The sequence below is a fragment of the Brachypodium distachyon genome, chromosome 1, assembly GCF_000005505.3.
Source record: "Brachypodium distachyon strain Bd21 chromosome 1, Brachypodium_distachyon_v3.0, whole genome shotgun sequence".
NCBI classification, from domain to species: Eukaryota; Viridiplantae; Streptophyta; class Magnoliopsida; order Poales; family Poaceae; genus Brachypodium; species Brachypodium distachyon.
In genome coordinates, this window is record NC_016131.3 from 9,513,938 (window position 1) to 9,534,689 (window position 20,752).

At 43.2% G+C, this 20,752-nt stretch overlaps 2 protein-coding genes, 1 long non-coding RNA gene and 4 other non-coding genes across 8 annotated transcripts; 5 read left to right on the forward strand and 2 right to left on the reverse strand.

Annotated features, from left to right (window-relative positions):
• Positions 1 to 1,127: 1,127 nt before the first annotated feature.
• On the forward strand, positions 1,128 to 4,947 carry LOC104582733. The gene is made up of 3 exons (XR_002961693.1): positions 1,128 to 2,593; positions 2,691 to 4,538; positions 4,651 to 4,947. It is a non-coding gene; the product is annotated as an uncharacterized LOC104582733 (long non-coding RNA).
• On the forward strand, positions 1,756 to 1,845 carry LOC112270313. Its single transcript, XR_002962706.1, has one exon. It is a non-coding gene; the product is annotated as a small nucleolar RNA snoR126 (small nucleolar RNA).
• Positions 2,205 to 2,294, forward strand: LOC112270314. The gene has a single exon (XR_002962707.1). It is a non-coding gene; the product is annotated as a small nucleolar RNA snoR126 (small nucleolar RNA).
• LOC112270310 lies at positions 2,361 to 2,456 on the forward strand. The gene has a single exon (XR_002962704.1). It is a non-coding gene; the product is annotated as a small nucleolar RNA snoR126 (small nucleolar RNA).
• Positions 2,759 to 2,854, forward strand: LOC112270312. Its single transcript, XR_002962705.1, has one exon. It is a non-coding gene; the product is annotated as a small nucleolar RNA snoR126 (small nucleolar RNA).
• On the reverse strand, positions 4,107 to 7,071 carry LOC100838550 (growth-regulating factor 9). Of its 2 annotated transcripts, XM_003561314.4 has the most exons (4): positions 6,572 to 7,071; positions 5,975 to 6,163; positions 5,167 to 5,482; positions 4,107 to 4,876 (listed from the first exon to the last, which is right to left on the reverse strand). In XM_003561314.4, exons 1-4 carry the CDS (start codon positions 6,765 to 6,767, stop codon positions 4,324 to 4,326), a joined length of 1,254 nt encoding a protein of 417 aa, XP_003561362.1. In that variant the 5' UTR covers positions 6,768 to 7,071; the 3' UTR covers positions 4,107 to 4,323. The 2 variants fall into 2 exon arrangements, with proteins under 2 accessions (XP_003561362.1, XP_014753079.1); XM_014897593.2 differs by lacking the exon at positions 5,975 to 6,163.
• Positions 7,072 to 12,839: 5,768 nt separating this feature from the next.
• LOC100833345 (DUF21 domain-containing protein At2g14520) lies at positions 12,840 to 18,760 on the reverse strand. Its single transcript, XM_003561236.4, has 11 exons — positions 18,348 to 18,760; positions 17,219 to 17,295; positions 17,054 to 17,137; positions 16,869 to 16,982; positions 16,690 to 16,776; positions 15,540 to 15,679; positions 15,293 to 15,380; positions 14,342 to 14,415; positions 13,621 to 13,754; positions 13,270 to 13,511; positions 12,840 to 13,135 (listed from the first exon to the last, which is right to left on the reverse strand). Exons 1-11 carry the CDS (start codon positions 18,523 to 18,525, stop codon positions 13,088 to 13,090), a joined length of 1,266 nt encoding a protein of 421 aa, XP_003561284.1. The 5' UTR covers positions 18,526 to 18,760; the 3' UTR covers positions 12,840 to 13,087.
• Between the last annotated feature and the right edge of the window lie 1,992 nt (positions 18,761 to 20,752).

Sequence of the window (20,752 nt, forward strand, 5' to 3'; positions counted from 1 at the left end):
AAATAAATAAATAATAAATTTGGCTCATGGAGGAGGCTATCATGAGCCAAGTGATGCTGCGCCATTTGGGCTTCAATAATCTATCTTTAAAATCCTTGTATGCTTCTTTAAGCAGTGGACTGGAATTGGACCCTGAACCACAAACATCCCTAGCTAGCGCGGGCCTAGCCCGTGAATAAAAATATGTAAGATGTTTCCGTGCAATTGTGACGGACACCCATGCTAGTGATTAGAACAGTAAGACACATTTTTATTGGTACGACCATTTTTATACGTGAATGACGTTAACCACTATTGTCCGAAAAATCCATTGATTACATACAATTAGTCATACTTCGAGTTCCTACCGAAGTGAACAACAAATACATGGATTTGAAACACACTGACATACAATGATACAAAGAACTCTTGGACACTTAAGTGCCTGCAAACCAAATTATGTTCCTTCACTAGGAACACAATGCTCAGGCAAACCATTTTTTTCCTGAAGGTAAGATTATACGCACGAGAAAATTTATTTTGAAAAGTTTGTATCTCCAATCCATATGTCTTCCTAGATATCAGGTTCTCTTCCCATTACCCACTATCGTACTACTAAAACAGGGACATGCTACTTTCTGTGTTAAATCTATAAACGCCTCATTTGTAAAATTTGATCTTTCCTTCCAAGTTTAGTTCGTACCGAGAACTGAAACATATATCCTGAGTGACACAAATACAAATTATTTCCCGAAAACAGACCCCTCGATGGAATGCATAATGTTTATCAAGTTTTACTCAAATAGTTCCTTTTGTTGAAATATGCAGAATGTTCTGCTATTTCTATCAGTGTAGTGTAGAGTGCCATGCACCCGATTGCTCACTCTCCTCCGTGAATTTAACTGATTCAATACAATCTCTGAAATGACAAATACAATTCTAAAACATTTTAAAACCGACAACGTTTTGGTAGAATAGTACTACTCGGTTTTAACTTGTTCAGGTGATAGCAAAATCTAGCACTTCAATTTAAGCGGACGTCCATGACATTAGAAACGAGAAATAAGACAGTAATACAGGAAGCTCTTGGGCTCATTGGGCCGAATCTCATTAACACGAGCCCAAACGGCAACACAGGAGGAAGCGCACCAGGTTAGTAGGGTTCCCCTGTGATAGAGACCTGCAGATGCAGCTGCTAACTCAATCGAGCAGGAACCCTAGATCTAACAGATCTCATGCTTGATTCGACCACAAGATACTCTTCGGCCCGACCCTGCAATTTTGCCTTATCCCGAGCAAATTGTCTCTAATTTCTTTTCCCCAGTTACATACGCACCCAACACGATGGCAGACCGAGCCGACGAATTTCTTGCGCTGTTCGACAACTATCCACACGGCGCTTTCATTTTCTCTATGTTCTTCGTATATCTTGATAATTTCGCGGGAGTTTAGTCATTTCGACGAGCTGCTGCTCCAGATTCGATGGCCATACCTTTCTTTTTCCAGTTACTCCCGTATAAGCTGTGGCTCTAATAGCCATAGCCCCAAAAACATTTTTGTGCTTGTCACGCACCCTTGCGCATCGATAAGTTAATTGCTCTTGCGTTTTGCTCTCTTTTCTAATCTCAGTATTAACTTGGGTTCGCTAGTTGCTTCTACGATTGCGTATAGCCCTGCCCATACGATTGTTCTTCATTTGAAGGATTGCTTCCTTGATACCTCCTTTTCAAGGGATATTCTAGTATTTTTATTTTCCTAGCATCTCTGCATTTTGCGTGGCTGTGATGACAACAAAATCACTTATTCATACCTTAATTTCAATTAAGGACAGAAACTGATGACTTTATTTGTGCGTGTCTGAGCCGACGCACTTGTTTGCGTATGCGGTTGCTTAAGTTTGGTTTCTAACTTTCTCTTACTCTATTATGTTGATTTTTGTCTCTTCTTCTTTTGAGGCAGAGGATATCTGTTGGGATTTATTGAAAATCTCCAACGATTGTTCACGGGAGTTCAACAAATCTGAAAAGCCATTGCATCTTCATTCGATGGCTACTTCTTCAGTTACTCCCATATTGATGCAAGGCAAAGATAGCCCTTCTTCCACGGAAATAGTTGGGCTTTGGGTTAGGCCTGCCTTCGACATCTACAAATTTGCTCCTTTTGTGCTCCTTTTGTGCTCCTAGTGTGTTAACTAGGTTTTGTTTTCAGCATCTTCAGTTTATGTGTGATTGTGATGACAAAAACTTTGTTTCCCGATGCTGACACGTGATTCATTCAAGGACACAATTTTGATGAGAATTACATGCCTGAGACAATGCAGCCTACTCTTTCTGTGCTTATTTGTGCTAAATGTCTTTTTGTGTGCTTGTAGTGTTCTTGCCTGGCTGTGATGACAAAATAACTTCCATTTCTCGGTGCTGATACTTGATCTACTCAAGGACCCAAAATTTGATGAGCTTTGTGCGTGTCTGAGCCGATGCACCTTATTCTCTAGTGCTCTTTCGTGGCAAGTTTTGTGCTATTTGAGTTTTCTTGGTTTTACTATGGTTTTTATTCCTGGACAGCAGAGGATCTTGCAGCTAGATTTTTTGGAGGAGCTTGCAAACTAGATTAGGTGATTTTGTGGATTAGATCACTTGCCATATTCTCATTGCAGTTTCATCATGGTTGATATCATATATAATTGCTGTTTTGGATGATGTTCTTTTCAGGAACATGCTTCATGATGGGGAACTGTTAAAATACAATAAGGGCCTCTTTGATTTGTAGTGTTCTTGCCTGGCTGTGATGACAAAATAACTTCCGTTTCTCGGTGCTGATACTTGATCTACTCAAGGACCCAAAATTTGATGAGCTTTGTGCGTGTCTGAGCCGATGCACCTTATTCTCTTGTGCTCTTTTGTGGCAAGTTTTGTGCTATTTTAGTTTTTTGTTTTACTCAGGTTTTTGTTCCTGGACAGCGGAGCATCTTGCAAGCTTTTTTTTGGAGGAGCTTCTAAACTAGATTTGGTGATTTTATGAATCCGATCAGTTGCCATATCCTCATTGTAGTTTCATTGTGGTTGAGATCATAAGTGCTGTTCTGAATGATGTTCTTTTCAGGAACATGCTTCATAACAGGAAACTGTTAAAATACAATAAGGGCCTCTTTGATTTGTAGGAAGAGTAGAGGAGAAATGTAGGAATAGAAAATTTTCCTTTGGTGACCCTATTTATCCATTTGATTCAAAAGAATGAAGGAAGAAAAACCGTAGGATTTTTACAATCCACTTGGACCGCATTTTCGTATTCCCTTGCATGAAAAACAAGATCAGTATTTTGTGATGTAATAACATCAGAACTTTATTTTGCATGTGGTTTGACTTAATTTGACCGTGTTTATTAAGTTGCCTGTGTTTTTCCTGTTCTTATGAATCAAATGACCAGATTACAAAATTCCCGTGTTTTTCAATCCTCTGTCTTGCACATGCATTCCTATCCTATTACTATGTTTTTCATTCATGCGTTTTAGGATCCTGTGAATCAAAGAGACCCTAACAGTATAATAAATAGGCACTCACATATCCATCGCATATAACATCTGCCTGTGTAGGTAGTTAGCTACCGTCCTTTGTCCGCCTGGTGTCCTATTCATAAGTATCTCTTCTAAAATATGAAATTTAATGATCATAACAATGCCAGAGACGTATCCCTTTTTTTGTAAAAGTTGTACTGAACATATTACATTTAGAATCCTGGATATGATAGAAGTTTTCAGAAGTTGTCTGTATGGTTGTGCTAAACAGTTGTGGGTTATGAAACTTGTCATTCACGTTAGTCGGACCAACTGTAATTAACATATCATGCTGAGAATCCTGGATATATGATGGAAGTTCTCACAAATTGACCGTAGCGTACAATCGTGCTAAACAGTTATGGGTTGTGAAACATTTGCATTAGTGGGTTCGTCCAACTCATAGTAAGCTGTTTGTAGGTCAAATATTCAAATCACTTTAAATGCTTTTCAGTACTATTTGGATTGATCTTCTACTTGTTCTATTGCCTGGGCATCAGTTTTTTTTTTAAATTTGGTATATGCAGGACTGAATCCTTATAATTCACCTGTTAAAGATGTAGCTAACAAGATCTAATACAAGGCAAGCTACAAGTTTTTAGGATACAGCCAAGTTCGTAAAAACTGAAAGTTCAACTAGCTGGAGATTACAAAACAGAATACTGAAAATAGAAAGGAGAGAAAAACAAGCATAGCTGGGGTACACATCTAAACTACTTCATCCTGCTTGTATCACCATTGTTCCGTTGCATGGTGAGTTTTGCTATGTTAGCTCCCTGTTTACTGTGAATTCATAATTCATGGTCGTCGAGATTCAATAACCAACCATATGATCTTGATTCACACTTATTGGTCAATTCCTCGGTATTCTTGGAATTTGTTAGGATCTCCCCTAGAGGTCCACCTTGAGGCATCTCCCAAGAGCTTGAGATGCAATCCTCCTGGACTCGTGTCATGTCAGATGTAAGGCGGCTGTTGCCTGAACCTTCTGGACATGAATAGAAAGGTGATGTAACTGGTACATGATTAGAAGCTTTGTTTTTATGAGACTCAATCTTGTCATTCTTGTGCAAGCTAAAATTCTGAAGAACTGATTGAAGGCATTCCCGATCATGCAGCTGTGTGCAAGAAATGTCCTTACTGCTCTGCTGGTTGCTTCGCTCCCAAGGCTTCAATACTGTATTTGAGGAGATCGATTCACTGTCTACTGTAGGACTGAACTTACCTTGTTTATTCTGTTGCTTCAGTTGAGATAGTAGGGACAATGTGTGATTTGTAGAATTTAGCGGTGGGACAGTACTGCCTTCTTCAGGTTTGTTTGCTCGTGCTTTGCTCACCATTGTCCTGCAATAAGTAAACTTATTAAATAAGAATTATGATTGCTTTCTACTAAAATATCAATGATCGTTCTTGTTTGTTTGTGACCCTAACCATATGGCATTTACTTCAGTAATATAGCAGCAATATTGTTTTTTTCATTTCAACTAGATCTTTTCTTCATACACATACAAAGTATTGTCCCATTACTATGTGATGCAAAAGTAACAGAAAGGTATCGTGTGGTTCAATCCATAGCTGTGAAATAGTTCTGCTTCATATAAAAAGATTAAACAAGTTTCAGTGTGTATATTAACCTGCTTAAACTATCTGTCCAATAACTGTCACTTCCTGGCTTCAGCTCATTACTAGCTTTTGCTTTCTTCGAGTTACCCTGTGAGACAGGGCTTGATAATGAGCCAGCAGTTGTCTCTTTCGCAGTCTTTCTAGTTTGGTTTTCCACAGGCTTTCTTGAACGATGGCGGTTTCTATTGATGTGCCGCTCACAATACTTGTGCTCAGCCATTGCCTCCTTTGAACACCGCCATTTCTTGCCATCTGTTCGACGGCATCTTCCAGGTTCCGGGTCGGAATCTGTATTTGTGAATCCTTGATAGACAGGCCTCCAAGCCACTGCATTATTGAGAAGTAGGTTATTTCTGTTGCATTCATATCCTACAGTAGATGGTATTATGATTGTGCTTGATGCATATGTAGTAAATCTAAAAAGATGAGAACAGATATACAGCACTTTATGTTATATTTACCAAATATTCTGATTTGCAAATTTAATTTGTGGATGTGTAAAAATAATATGTGCAACTTCATTGACATGGCTTATATGCAGCACTTAATGATATTTTTACTGTTAAGTATTTTCTATCTACAAATGTTAGTCCAGATATATGTAAAAATGAAGTAGGTTTCATTGACAAGTAGACTTCGAGGACATGCAAATGGAACTTTTGATTGGTGGTTTCAGATTGTATAGAGGCTTGTCCTTTCTCACATTCCCAATCGAAACAGATGCTTCTGTGCACCTACAGTTAATATATGTAAAACCTGCTTGCTTTTGTAAATGCGAGTTAAGTAAAAGCATATTATATCTTTTGTTTCAGTGCTTACTTTTATTGGATGATGATATGAAGCTTTTGCTGATGGAGATGAGCAAGCTGGAAGGTATAGGGGCCTTTGCATTGAGATATTTGTATATGAGAGCCTGGTGCTCCAGTTCCATCCACTGTGAGGGAGTGAAAGGCATCTTGGTTCTAGATAACAAGAACCTCTGTTCATTTGGCCTTCCAAAACCCATACCTAATAAAGCAATATAACTGTTCAGTATATGAGGAAATGCTCAACCTTATCTTGAATATTCATGCATAGTTATTTATTTCTTACTGCTATTAGGGGAACCGAGTCAAGACAAAAGTGTAAAGTAAAATAAAAAAGCATTTTAATGTTACAGCCTTGGTTGAGGAGGGGGACCCAGAGGATGGGTATAGCTGTGCAAATCCCCATGACTAGTTATAGCATTCATGAGTGCTCATCGAGATCAACTTTTGACTTTTTCCTTTTATTTTGAAGATAGGAACAGTCGAACAAAGAACACTATTTCTATGATGACTTGTAGAACAGATCGAAGAACCTCCAGTACATCGTCCATTCTTCTACTATATCACAGATGCAAAATACAAAATGGGAGCGGCATGAAGAAATCCGAACCTGATGGCTGCGTGTGAGCAGCCTTGGAGAACCTGAGCATCTTCTGTTCGTCAAGGAAGGGGGAAGGGTACGAGGCAGCAGCCTGGGTGAAGTTGGATCTCTTCATGAGGCTGTTATCACTCTCCTTGGGGGCCGGCACCGTGAAGCCCAGCACTTGCCCAAGCTCCATGGCAGCGGTAGGAAGCTCAGGAAGCATTGGGGGAGAATGTGAGGGGAGAGGAGGGATTGGTGAGCATTGCTGGAGTGTGTGGTTGAAGAAGGGGGGAGAGAAGAAGGCGGGTTTGCTTTCTGGGAGGCAGGGAGTGCGGCTCTTTGGGAGACTAGGGGTGGCCCTTAAATAGTAAGAGTCTGTCTTTTCATTCTTTAGCTTTTGTTTTCCCTCTTTATTGCTGTTTTTGAGTGAGAGAGCTCGATGCTTTTGTGACCACCCAGCGCTCGTAATGACTTGTTCGTACACAATCTCCTATCCTAACACTACACTCTGGGTCCTGGTAGATATTGCTATCCAGTTGAATGACCCCACGGGCGCACGGCTCTCTAGCCTCCTATAGGATTTGGAAATGTTTACAACGATGGTACTTGTCTCGACCTTAAATGAGTTTTTGAAAAGCTCGTTGTACTACGACCACCCACAACGCCTAGCCTTTTTTTTTCCTTGGAAAATTAACTGGAGCAATGACTTGGGGGACTAGTATAGCTAATCCATAACTACGTGGTGGTACACTCGCAATGAATCTCTTTTGTAAGCACCTTCATTAGTAGTAGCACTAGTACCCCTTTGTATCCTTGCAAGTGAATGTCTTCCCCCGGACAGACTCCAGCGCTCCACACCGTATCGTCTGGTCGCTTGCCGCCTCCTCTCTCTTCCTGATCGCTCCCTTGGAAATGAAATCGACCTGCTAGTCATTTCATTTCCCTAGGCACATCGTTCCATTAATCCAAAAATTTTCTCAAGCGAGCAACAGAACACGCCTTGCTGAACTCCAGGTAGGTAACCCTGCTGGTAAACCTCAGGTATTGCGAGGAAAGGAAAGGAAGAAAGCAGAGCGAGACCGATACGCGTACGTATGCACGCAAAGTAGGGCGCTTTGGGCAGCGTGGCGTGGCCGGCAGAGGCAGAGGAGGCAGGACAGGAGGAGGAGGCCCCCCGTCCCGTCGCGCGCTGGCTGGCTGACGCTGCGCGGTCACGAGGTTGAGGTGACGCTTTTCAAGGCCCCGCCTTCATTCATTCATTGCGCCTCCCGCTCGCGCCGTCCTCCAGAATCCAGATCGAGTTACTATCATCCCCCGCCGCTCGACCGGCCGTCTCCCCCGTGGGCAGCACGCGACGGCGTACGCCGCACAACCCCGGACGAATCCCCGCCCGGTCCGTATATGTTCGTGAATCACAAACACACTGCAGCAGCCAGGAGCTCATGCCCCTCGCGCGTCTTGGTGCAGTCGTGCCGCTGGCCGCGCTCTATTGTCGTGTACGCCTTCAAGGATCACACGCGTATATACATTGATGCGAATGCGTGCGTACGTACGTACGCATGCATGCATGTGTCTCTTCCTGGCGAGCATCATGTGAGTTCAAGTGCTTCGGGTCCCGCCGGGTGCCTGGCTCGGGTCTCTTTCAATCTTTTCATGTAATATCGTAACCCCACCAAAGTAGTAGAGCAGTAACCGGCTCATCGCTTCCGGATTTATGGAACACTTGGGATCGATGTGACCATTATGGTATCCTGCCTGCAAGCGACCTCGCTCCTTCGTCATCAGCAAACAAGCAAGTTGGGACTTGGGAGAGAGTGGTTTGGTTTGATTTGCCAGGCCCACATGCAAGCGCGAGCCTACTAGTATCCAGCAACTCACGAGCCGACCAGCGGTATGTAAAAAGGACAGCGAGGAAACGGATTTACTAGCCTAGCCAGGACAGGATGGGTGTTTGCTACATGAAAATAATCTTTGCTTTTGGTGGCAAGCTAGCCAACAACTGCCCGTAAAAGCTTGCTCCTGGCGGCGAGCCAAAATGGCCAGCTTTCGGCGGCAAGCGATCGATTGTGCTGAAATAAAACGTAACCGCAGCTAAACGTGGTGCCTTTTTGAGCTAGAGAAAATAGAACCAAACAAGTTAGCATTGCTCGTGTTAGCTATGCCCGTACGAGCTAACCTAGCTTAGCCTAGCTAGGAGGACAGCTGAGGATCCAAACAGACCCTAAACATCCGTCCACGGAAACAATTTCCAGTCAGTAAAGAAAACACATGTTGGTTTGTTATCAAACCCACGTGTCACTTATCTCTCACTGAGTCACTGATCCCTTTTTTTTTCCACAGTTTTCATTCTCATTCGCCCTTCGTTTGTCCTCAATAGATGGATCCCCCCGTTGCATTTGTCAATCTAGCTTGATCCTTAGGCTATGCATCTTCACTAATTTATGTGTTAGTTTGTGGGTTAAAATGTCTATATTTACCAAACAATGATTTACTTATATCAATATATTTGAGTACATTTCAGAAAAGCACGCTTTTTGTGGATACATTTTTAGAACCATGATTCTTCGAGCGGATGTTTTCATAGAACCCATATCCACTAGACTAAGTCATTTGACACCGTTTCTGAAAGCTGAGGGCCCGCATGTCATAGGGCCCCATCAATTTTTACATCAGTTCTACTTCACCACTTATCAAAAGGATCAAAATTCATTAATTTTCAAAGGTATTTTTTACTTTGGCGGTCCATGTTGGCATAGGTATTCATTTTGGTGCTCCAACTCGCAAAACTCGAACCGCGGTCAATAAACTTGGCTTTCCAAGGTCCAAATGTGGTTTTGGGTAGTTAACCCTTGGATAAGTCCCCACGTGTACAAGGGGAAACACACCCTAGGGCCCGAGGTATAGCTTGTTTCGTCATCTCGCAGCCACTACATCATCAAGGCGTCACCCTTTGCTCAGATGGGACACCTTAGTGTGGGCGGGGGAACGAACAAAAGAGAAGGGAAAAGAGGAGCGAAAGAGGACGTGTGGAGGGTGAAATATGATCAATTGCTAATGCGCAACATCTCCGGCAATGGTGGAATGGTCGTAGGCAAGGATGGTTTGCTTGCCGTCAAGTTGTAGGGTTGGGGATTCAAAGAGAAAAGAGGACGAAATGGGGATTTAGCACGGAGTCTTGCGACAGCGGGGGAACCTGCTGGTTTGATAAAAATAATTGAAGGGAGATTTCTATGATTTGGGGGGGTTTTGGAACCACGAATGAACTAACGAAAACCACATTTGAACCTCAACTGATTCGAGAAGGCCAAGTTTAATGATCGCGGTTGGCGATTTGTGAGTTAAAAGACTAAAGTGAACGCCTCGACTTTTTTTCTCGTTTTTACTGAAACTTCAAAGGGAGTGGCTGGAGCTCAGTCGACTGAGATTCAATCTTTCTCGGTCGACGGGAGCCATCGTAGGTACTTTTTTCTTCTATTTTTTGGTTGGGCTTTTTCGTAAAGATGGGCCTGTCAAGTTATCATGCCGGTAGTAACTAATCTGGATTTCGGAAACAACACTGAGACCCCATATATGTTGCACCTGTAATGTTTCCCTTTGATTGAGATTGCAATTGTATTTTTTTTAGGTGCAGCCTTAATTTTCTCCATTGCAGGCTTGCGACTGCCATTTTTTTAATTGCGCCCTTAATTTAATTATTTTCCGTTGCACCCGTAATTTTTCCCGAGGCATGAGATTGCAACTGCAATTTTTAAGTTGCACCCGTAATTTTAATTCTTTTTAGCTGCACCCGTAATTTTTCCCGTTGCATGAGATTGCGACTGCAATATTTTTAGTTGCACCCGTAATATTTCTGGTTACATGAGATTGCGACTGCAATTTTTTTAGTTGCACCCATAATTTTCCTCATTGCATGAGATTGTCACCGTAATTTTTCTAGCGGCATCCATAATTTTCCTCGGTGCATGGCGTGCATAATCGACCGAGAGCATTAGTAAAACCGTTAAAAAATCGCATCAACTAGCATGAACAAACCGCGACAATTTCTTTAAAACGGGACAAGAAAAAAGTAGTCAACACAATGAATAATGATCAAACAAAAAAAATTGCAAATGAATTTTTTTATGCAATTTTCGGTGTCTGGATGTGCAATAACCTAATTGGACATTTCTAGACCCCAAATCGCGCACAAGTTAATCCGCGTGCTAATCGGCCAATTGAGAAATAAAAATTTCTTAGTGCAGATAAATAGCCTAGAAATTTTAAAATGAGAAAAAGAATAAATGCACAGACATGTCACATGTCCAAGAACAAAAGAAAACACTAGCAAATCCACGTGAAAGAAAAAGAAAAAAAAGGTTCAAGTAAATACAACGGGAGAACAAATAAAAGCTAGACAAATCAGGGAAACAAAAGTTAGGCCAGGACAGAGCGATCGCTTCCCTGGCATATCGATCGACTGTAGCTTAGTACTAGTCCTGTGCTTGAGTAGATTGGCACGTGAATAGAGCATCGAGCTATTCGAGCGCGCGGTGTGCAGAACTACCACCGGATGCAAGTGGACGAGCGACCCTGGACTGGAAAAATCTGCCACACCCTCGCGCTTTGCAACGAATGTCTTCTTTTTTTCCTCCCATCTCCATTTTTGCGATAGAGAGGACGAATGTTTTTCTTGTAGATACAGAAACGCTGCCTGGGGATCCTACCCATATTGCCCATCGGCCATCGCGCTCATTTGCCACACTGGCACTCGATACTCATAGATTCATGGTGCCATGGGTCACCCTCACTCGATATGTACGCACGCTAGCAAGTAGCAACAAGCCGGTTGTGTGCACTGTGAAATACAGTGGCTTCGCCTGGCTGGCTCCCTACTACGGATGGAGCGCATTTAGGGAGCGGTACGTACTGATACGTGGGACCTGAGTGTTATATGTGGCTTTGGCCTTTAGCCCTTTCCGCGCCCCGTCTCAATCTCGTGTGTTTGTGCCGTGTTGGGACATGGGGAGATTCGATGGGAGTACGTCTTTGCACGGCCCCCTTTTAGATACGCCACGGCCCCTTTTCCTATTGGTTTCTCATTATTATTTCGCCAAGGGCCGGGCCGGGCCGGCCGGCTGGCTGGGCAGTACGTACCGGGACCGGCGCCGGGCAGGCGGGCGCCGGCGGTACGTACGTGACGTGAGGTGAGGACTACGTACAAGGGCGTGCATGCTTGTATTACATTGCGTATAGTACTCCAGTGCGTACAGCTCCATCAATGCAATTAGATTTCTCATGTGTGCGAGCCAACACTAAATTGCTGCTAGCCCTCTCTGTCTCTGGCTTTCTCGATCTTCATTCTCCCCACTAGATTGATGCATGGTAACAAGAGGAGAGCAGTAAATACACGGAGCTAGCGCGCGTAAATATATGCAACTGTAGCGTACTCCCCTTGGGTGTCAATTTTCACAGGACCGTAAGTCCGTAGCTGCGTCCATATCTTAGACAACCAAAGCTTAGCTAAGCTAGTCATGCATGCACACAGCAGCTGATCTATGGCTGGCGGGTTCCTGTTTCGTTTGAATGCCTCGACGTAGTACAAGCCTTTTCTTTCGAAAAACGGTTAGACAGCTCGGGCACGCACGCCCGGCCGAGTACGTGGTTGGGGCTTAAATGGGCAGTAATTTGAAACCGGGTTACACAATGTCAAGGGTGTACTAAGTTTATTTTAAATATTTGTGTCATAGATACTCTGACACTGACAGGCCCGGAGGAACAGTGTCGACCGGCCGGCCACAGCCCGTTGTAAATGCCCGCCACGTTTCCCTGCTCCCTCCGACGGGGTCGTGATGGGACTGTGTCTGCGCGCGTGAGTACGTACCGCGTATGATACGGACAGATGGGAAAAACGGGGCACTCGTTAATTTGCGGTTTGCCGGCCCAACGGCGTCGCGTTTGACGGGCTCCCCGGCCGCCTCCGTCCACCGGGAGTGAAGCGGACGGACGTCGCAGGGTCGCACCGCGCTGTGGCAGTCGGCGCAGTAACCTACGGGGTACGGGCTGCGGCGGATTTGATAAATTCTACGTGACGGCTCTATGATCTGCCGCGGCTCGATTAATTCTAGTACGTGACGCCGCGATGACTAGACGCCTGCACGCCGATTCTTTAATCCCCACTGCGTAACTCCATGTTCGATCCACGAGGCGCGGACGTGGCAGTGATGTGAGGCATCGTAGTAAACCAGTGTCAGCATGTGCGCACACCAACATCTCAGGATGTGCGGGACGGTTTCCAGGAGACTTGCAATCCTGCAGCTTCAAGGCCGATCGACCGATCATAATCCAACACTCTCTTATCAATTTTACTGAACATTCGTATCAGCAGTTCAAAGGAGCCCCTAATTAGAATGCACCAATTTTCAGTATGTTGTCTATCCGCACGGAGTACAACATTATGCTGTTACATATACTGCACTTCTCTCTCCTCGGCACAAAACTGGGCATGACACGCAACTTTTCCGGTCAAAATGGGAAGTGGCGTAAACTGTAGGCTGTAGCTATGTGTTATTGTTCTTCCTCGACGTGAACATCTGTCTCGTCGTATATCTCCTCCTGTGGGGACACAAGCATTAGAAAACAGTGAATATATATTTACAAATATTTCATGAACTTGCAATGGACACAAATGAAGCTAGCAAGTGTACGAAGTTACAGATGACAACAATGAAATGTTTGCAAACACTAACCTGTAGCAGCTCCTCAATGACATCCTCCATTGTTATGATACCGACAGCTTCTTCATCGTCATTCAGTGTGGGTAATGGCTCTTCATGTACTTGAAGAACATCTGATTGATCTTTGGACCATTTTCTACTCCTGCTACCTGTATTAGAGTTCTGGGTGTTGGGGTAGCTTTTCCATCTACGCAGTGGAGTAACATTCTTCACACTTTTTTCACTAGGCTTATCATCAATAGCAACCGAGACCTCTGTTTTCGATGCCAAAAGAAAGCAAAACAGTGAAAAACTGAGAGAACAAAGCAGATCACATATGCATCATACAAGTTAGGAAGGAGGAATAACTGTCTTGGAGCTCACCGAGAGTTCCACCATTATTGTTGAGTTGTTTAGCCGAGTAATTTGGAATGGTTTGCCTGATGACAACTGCCATGTGGCTGTGGCCCTTCTGGAATTCATTTAGGATGTCATACAGGGGCATGTCTTCTGAAACACTGACATTTAGCAAGTAGCAAATGTGTAAGCTGAACATCTAAATACTTGTCATGCAACTTCTGAATTTCTAACTAAAAACAAATCACATCCTTATGTTAAATGTATTCCACTTCAAGCGTTTATCTCAATTTTTGTAATGGCTACTTATATTGTCCCTACATGTTAAGAGATACAATTCATGCCTGTAAAATGACAAGGGCAGAACAAAACTAGCCTGCAGCTCCAGTATATAACACATTCATGTAAGTGTTGCCTAAGAGAAGGGGAAAACAAGTTTACTCCTATAGATATATATGAACTAGGTATGACAGTACTACCTTTGTATTTTGTACTCCCTCCAATCCATAATAAGTGTCTCAGATCTAGTACAACTTTGTACTAAGTTACAAAATCTGAGACACTCTTTATGGATCGGAGGGAGTATGTGCAGATGTTTGAACCAAGTGTGGCATTTATTCCTCTGTATTTTCAGTTACAAACTGGTGATTAACAGTTCATATAAAGGGAGTTACTCAGTTATATTGAAGAACAGGTTTATCTGCTAAAATGTTGAACAGAAATAACAACTTATACTTTGATTTCGTACCGAGGAATTTTGCGGATAGTTACGCTCTTTATAGGAATTTCATCATCAGGGTTGATAGATAATAAATTCTTCACCTGAAAATTTACAGCAAAATTTAGATGGCTACAGTATAACTGCACTCCTGAAAGATCACCGAAGTTAAAGAAATAAAATAACCACCAAAATTTATATCCACATCACAACTTTGTCTAGTGAATGCATGCTTTACAAAGCATGTTGAATTGTTGATCAGATAGACAAGATAATGAAGAAAAGAAAACTGCAGCTTTTCTTGTAAAAGAAGAGCAGCAAATACAAGTGCAGGTTGCGCTGTCCACTTTAAATTACAAATTACATGCCCATATCTTATATACCTAAAAATTTTTTGGACGATTTCCTAGAGTAGCAGGTCAATGCAGCTTCGTTACATGATGGCCAGGATAGAATGCAAAGTTTAATGCGTTGTTCCTTTCTAAATTGTGCTCACTTATGCACCTAATGCACAATGACCTAATTATGCATGGAATATGTTACTCTAGTTTAAATTACAAGTAAACTGCAAATAATCCATTCCATCTGAGTCTGCACTTCAATAATAGTATAATACTTCCTCCGATCCATAAAAAGTGTCGCCCACTTAGTACAAAATTTGTACTAACTTAGTACAAAATGGGCGACACTTTTTATGGATCGGAGGGAGTACTACTCTTACCGAGGTTGAAACACTAGTGGCGACTAGTTTCCTTCTTTTTACTTATAAAATCACTCATGGATTTCTACTTGGTCAGAAAATAATGGTCTTGGCCAATTTTGTGAATCCCATTCTGCTGAAATTATCGTTCTCTAACAAGGTAACAAGGCAGAAAAAATAAAGGTGTGGATTTCGAGGAAACAGAAAATACTAAAAACTTGCAGCCAGACAAAAACTTGGTACCAAGTTTGTATCATTCTTTTCAAAAGCAGAAGATTTACCAATATCAATCCAATAATGTTTGTGTCCTTATCATAATAAACTGGCACCCTGCTATGACCTTTCTCAAGGACCTCTTGCATTAGTTTCCTGTACAAAGAACACAAATGATTGCACTACACACTTAACAGGATTTCATGCATCTGTTTAACAAAAAACCATGCATAACAATAGGCAATGTCGTTAAATTAAAACAAATAGGCCATGTTTAGTGAAAATCTTTTTATAGACTTTAACACAACCCAATACCTGTCAAGCTTTGCATTTATATCAATCGCAAATGTTTGATCAAGTGGTGTCATTGCATCTTTAGCTTTCTTTTCACTGAGTTCAAGAGCTCCAGCTATTATAGTAGTTTCATCGTGGGTTAACTCTCCACCTTTGCCAGCCTGTTCAAATTATAAGTGAAGTGACATGGTTTACAAAACTAGCAATGCAGGCGAAAGAGGATGAAGTTGGTATGCCAAGTGAACAAAAATACAAAATACATGGTAAAATGGATTATTTAGGGGGTGCTCCATGGCAAAAGACTGTGCTTGGAGAAGTAATAAGCAAAAAGGTAAGTACTACCTCCTTTCCGATATACAAGGCACATCTTCAAAATCTTGAAATCTCAACATTCAAGGTCATTCTCTCCTCCCACCAACTCTCATCTTAAAGCACCAAATGCATGTTCTGCTATGTTTTTGACTAGCCAATGCGTGAAGAAAAATATAAAATAGGTATAATTACAAGGGATTTAATGCTTGATCCAATACTTTTCTGGTCCTCCTAGGTTACGATGATTTTGGAGATCGGTCTTCTGTACCAAAAAGGAGGTAGTATTCTTTAGCCATATTCATCAGGGCAGACCCACGTTCACACTATGCTTCATCAATTGACCTTCCTCGGTTAATTGGTGATCAGATTGACGTGCATAAAATTCACATACCAGTTCTGGCAATAAATCCCAGACCCACGACCCTCAAAGTAAACATCTAGTTTGCTAGTGGATTCAACTAAGTTCTCTTTTATGTCTTCCTTGTATATTTTGCCTTTTTTTTCTTTATCAAATAGTGAATTCCACCATGATTTGTAGTCTCTGATTGGGATAATCCAACATATCCAATCATTGATCAGATGATGATATGCATAGGATTACTTAGAGGGAGGCATGCAAAGGTTTCAATACTGAAATTCTTACAAACTACCGCGACTTGACAGCACAGGAATGCAAACTTCAATCAAGATGATATGGAAAATCCTCACATAGAAGATTCTAAAATTCATTTACTAGGTAGACAGTATGCAATGTGCACGGGCCTATCTGTCATCTTTTCTAGAGGGCAGGTGTCTATGACTCATGTAGTCTCACATACGACAGAAAGGACATTGGCATTGTCTAATCAGTTATATTTACCTCATTTCCATGCAGTGTCACTAATGTTTTTAGCTCAGCTCTACGGAAAAGAGCAGCTTTGCCATGACCAAGCATATAATCCAGTAGCTGAAATATAAAGGGAAAAAAGTTCAATCCATGTACATTGATCAACTCGTCCTGTAATGATGATGCACCAAGTCTGGAAATTCACTTCGTACCTTACTTATCGGATATGCAACAGGAAAGCAAATCCAAACAAGCACGCGGACTAATGGAGCAACTGCAGCACCAATAGCCAGCCCATAACGTGAGCAGATGGATTGTGGTATGATCTGTTTATAACAAACTATTAGCATATGGTACCCTGAAACTGAGCATCACAAGTGATTTTTTTATAACTCACCTCACCAAATAGCAGAATCAATGTCACAGAGATCAAAACTGCACCCCAAGCTGTTACCAAGCTATCAAGAAATATGGGCAAAGCCTAACATGCACACAGAAAGCATGTCACCGACAACTTAATTTATAGCGTTATCTAAAAATAGCTTGGGATAAAGAACAGTACCTCCATGGCTGCAGCATTGCAGATCAGGAGAGTGCATAACAGAAGGTGCTGGTTTTTCACAACAGGCAATATCTTAGCTGCAAGAAGAGGCAAGACGTATTATTACTACTCCTCCAGTAGCTTGAGTGACATTCGAAATTAATATTTTTATGCTATCTCATAGAACAGGAGAGGGAGTGCCTTTTGCATGTCATTCAACTAAAGAAATAGCCTATAATTCATCTCCCCAATTATTTCAGTATTCAGTAATCGCATGGCATATAGACAATCAAGTTGGATGAGGACCAGAGTTTTTTTTTGTTTTTTTTTAAGAGGGAGTCCCTCTGGCGGTCTGGCCTCTGCATCGATGCACACACCCTTTATATTATTGAAGTCTCAAGCAGCGTGCAAATCTCAGAGATTACAATTCAAAATGATAACAAGCTGGAAAAGAACACAATCCTAGTCTATTACTGGCTCGCCACCCAAACCAGTTGGAAAATTCACGTGTGACCGTCTCCAATCGGTTGGAGAGTACAGTATTTTTCTAAATTGCACTACCAAACAACTGTGCCGCACAATTATTTCCTTGTACTATGCCTGCACCTGGACCTCTCACTTTCCGAGAGGACAAGCCTGTGCAGCATGTCACTATCTTCCTCCACAACTACCCAAACCAGTTCTAGGTGATCAAGCCCGATAACCCACTAGGCAAAGAGACCAGATTGCCAAGGCCTCCAGATGAATAGCATGAACTTATCGAAGAAAAAAACAAAACAGAAAATTGATCCATCCTCGTCATTAATCCCCTAGGCCCTAGTTCTGACAATCGTTTAGATAGTAAAAATGCGACAATTCACTAATTCCCCACTTAAACAACGCGCGTCTAACATTCACCATGTGACACCACAGTGGAACGAACGCCTACAAGTTGTTCGACGAAATGACAAGCCAATCCGGGTAACAGAGCAACAAAATCAGTGCAACCACCCATCCAGATCAGGCAGTACACGCGCCGACAGCCAACTGCCGCACGCGAACGAATGGGCTCAGTACGCAAGCAAAGCCCCGACGGTTGCCGGAGTCCGGCAGGAGAAAGCGGGAAGGCCAGACAAACGGAGCGCGTCGAATGACGGACGGAATGGCGCACCTGCGTGCTTGCGGTCCTGATCGGTGCCGGACTTGGCGAGGACCTCGAGGTCGACGAGGCTGAGGGACATGAGGCCGAGGGTGAGCCCGGACATGAGCCCCGCGAAGAGCACCAGCACGACGATGACGGCGATGTGCTCGAAGAACGGTGCCCCGCAGCAGCGGTACTCCACCGCCATGCCCACGGCCCCCGACGCTTTCCCTCCCTCCACACGCCACACGCCACACGCCTCTCTCTCTCCCTCCTCTTCTTCTCGCCTCCTCGATTTCAGTTTCGGGTAGTTCCGCCGTCTCGCTATTTGAGCAGCGTGTGAACTGTGAAGAGCCGAAGGGCAGTGACTAGCGAGAGGAGGTGGGGATGCGTGGGCGCGGAGGCGAAGCGACGGGTGGCCATGGCCGTGGAAGGTGGGGACGTTTACGCTAATGACATGTGGGCCAGGTGGGCGCTTGAATCTTCGTGCTGGTCCGTCTAGTGGGCCGATATGGTCGAGGTATGGTGGGGCTCAGGGGCTGTGCTTGCATGGGGCCAGGGCTCAGAGAGTGTTGAGTTCCGTTTTGGGGGGAAATTGTTGAAAGCGCCTGCGCTGCGTTGCGTGGACTATTTTATGGGCTATCTAAGCATGTGCCGGTGCTTCCGTAGAGCGGGTCCGTGGACCGCTGGCTCGCTGCCAACGCGCTCCTCCAACCTGATCTGACCGATATAAAGTATTCATGGTTACTAAATACTTGTGGTATTAGTGCAAGTTTGCACTAAAACAGGAAGAGAGTACTAAAGAATACTGTATTGTAACGGAACTAATAATGTGTGGCAAAATACGATTTTAGTGCGATGATAAATTTGATGCTTTTATTTTCTTTCCAAAACAAACTAATGTTTGGATCAGAGGTTTTTTTAAAGGAGTGAACATTCCATACGTCCGATCCGCACAGCGGCACGGTCATTAAATTATTAAAGTTTCAATAAACGTGCATCCCAAAACTTGCAACTTGGAATAAAAGACCAGGATAAATCAACCGTCTTTCGTTTAAGTTCGGTCGCACCTAAACCGGCGGAATAAATCATGTGCGACCGTCACCAATTGGTCGCACTCACTTCTATATATTGCTTGGCCATTCAATTCTGACAAACTTGTGACATTTTTTGTTGGACGGAGGGAGTAGTGTTTTTAGGGTAGTATCCACTTCAAATTGAAACACTGTAAAACCCAAATGAATGTTTGATAGGAAGGGTTTATAGTGGGATTATCTCTAGTTCTCCTTCACCAACCACATTATTTTTGTATCAATTGAAAACATATCGTATTAGTGTTTTGGAGTGAGGGTTTTTGAAAACACTAGTGTGACTAAAATATACACTAGTGACAAACAAGACATTAGGGCAACTCCAGCGGGACGACCCATTTCGGACACCTTTTTGGTCAGTTCGGATGATAATTGCTTCCGTGTACAGCCTCGGTCCGTTTGGGTGGCACCGCCCCAACGCTGCTCGACCTATTTTTTTTTGACCGGCAAAAGCACGACCCATATTTGCCTTCCGAATTCAAATGTCTCCCTTGTTTTTGGCCTCTCCCTTGTTTTTTTGACCGTCAGGCCACTGTAAGCAAGAATTGAGGCCACTAGATGGCCAAATTAGCATATCAATGTTTTAGACCTCACCGGCAGACAAAAGCATATTTCATTACACAAAAAAACAACCAAATTTGGACCAAATGAGGGCGACCAACATCATGGTGAGGCCGCATCTCGATCCTGCGGGGGCGTATCTCAATCTTGTATCATCTTCCACCCGGACTCGAACCAAGCTCGCGTCCCTGGGTCCAGGAGGCTCCAGTCGGCCGTCATGATCCGTATCTCCTCTACGAGTGGAGCAGTCTCGGCTTCCTTGGCTCTTGCCTTCGCATTGGCCTCCTCGATGGCGAGCTTCCTTTTTTAAAGCTCGAGGTAGCTATTAATTTCTCCTCCTTCTTTTGTTGGGCCTTCTCCCTTCCCGCCTCTTTCTCTGTCAAAATCTTCTTGAGAGTCTCTTTGAAGGCGAGGTTGGAGGCCTCACGGTTGGCATTGCCCTTGGAGTTGGTCCTTCCTCTTGGCCGGACAACACGGGATGTTGCCTCGGTGTGGCTGGAGGCCTCAAGGTCGATGGTGCTCGCGTCACGCTTCTTCCCATTGTGGGGGGTCTTTTTGAAGGACACATAGAGCTCTTGCCACTTCGGGGCCTTCTTGAGGATCCACCAACAATGAATCAGGCTAAATGGATTTTGATGCACCTCCTTGAAGTATTCCAAAGCTTGATACGTCTACCAACAATTGACATTCACATTCATGAGGACAACACACATGGATTCATGAGGACAATGGCAACAACAACACCTACCAAGTTTTGGACGCCGATGCCTCTCATCGGTCTGC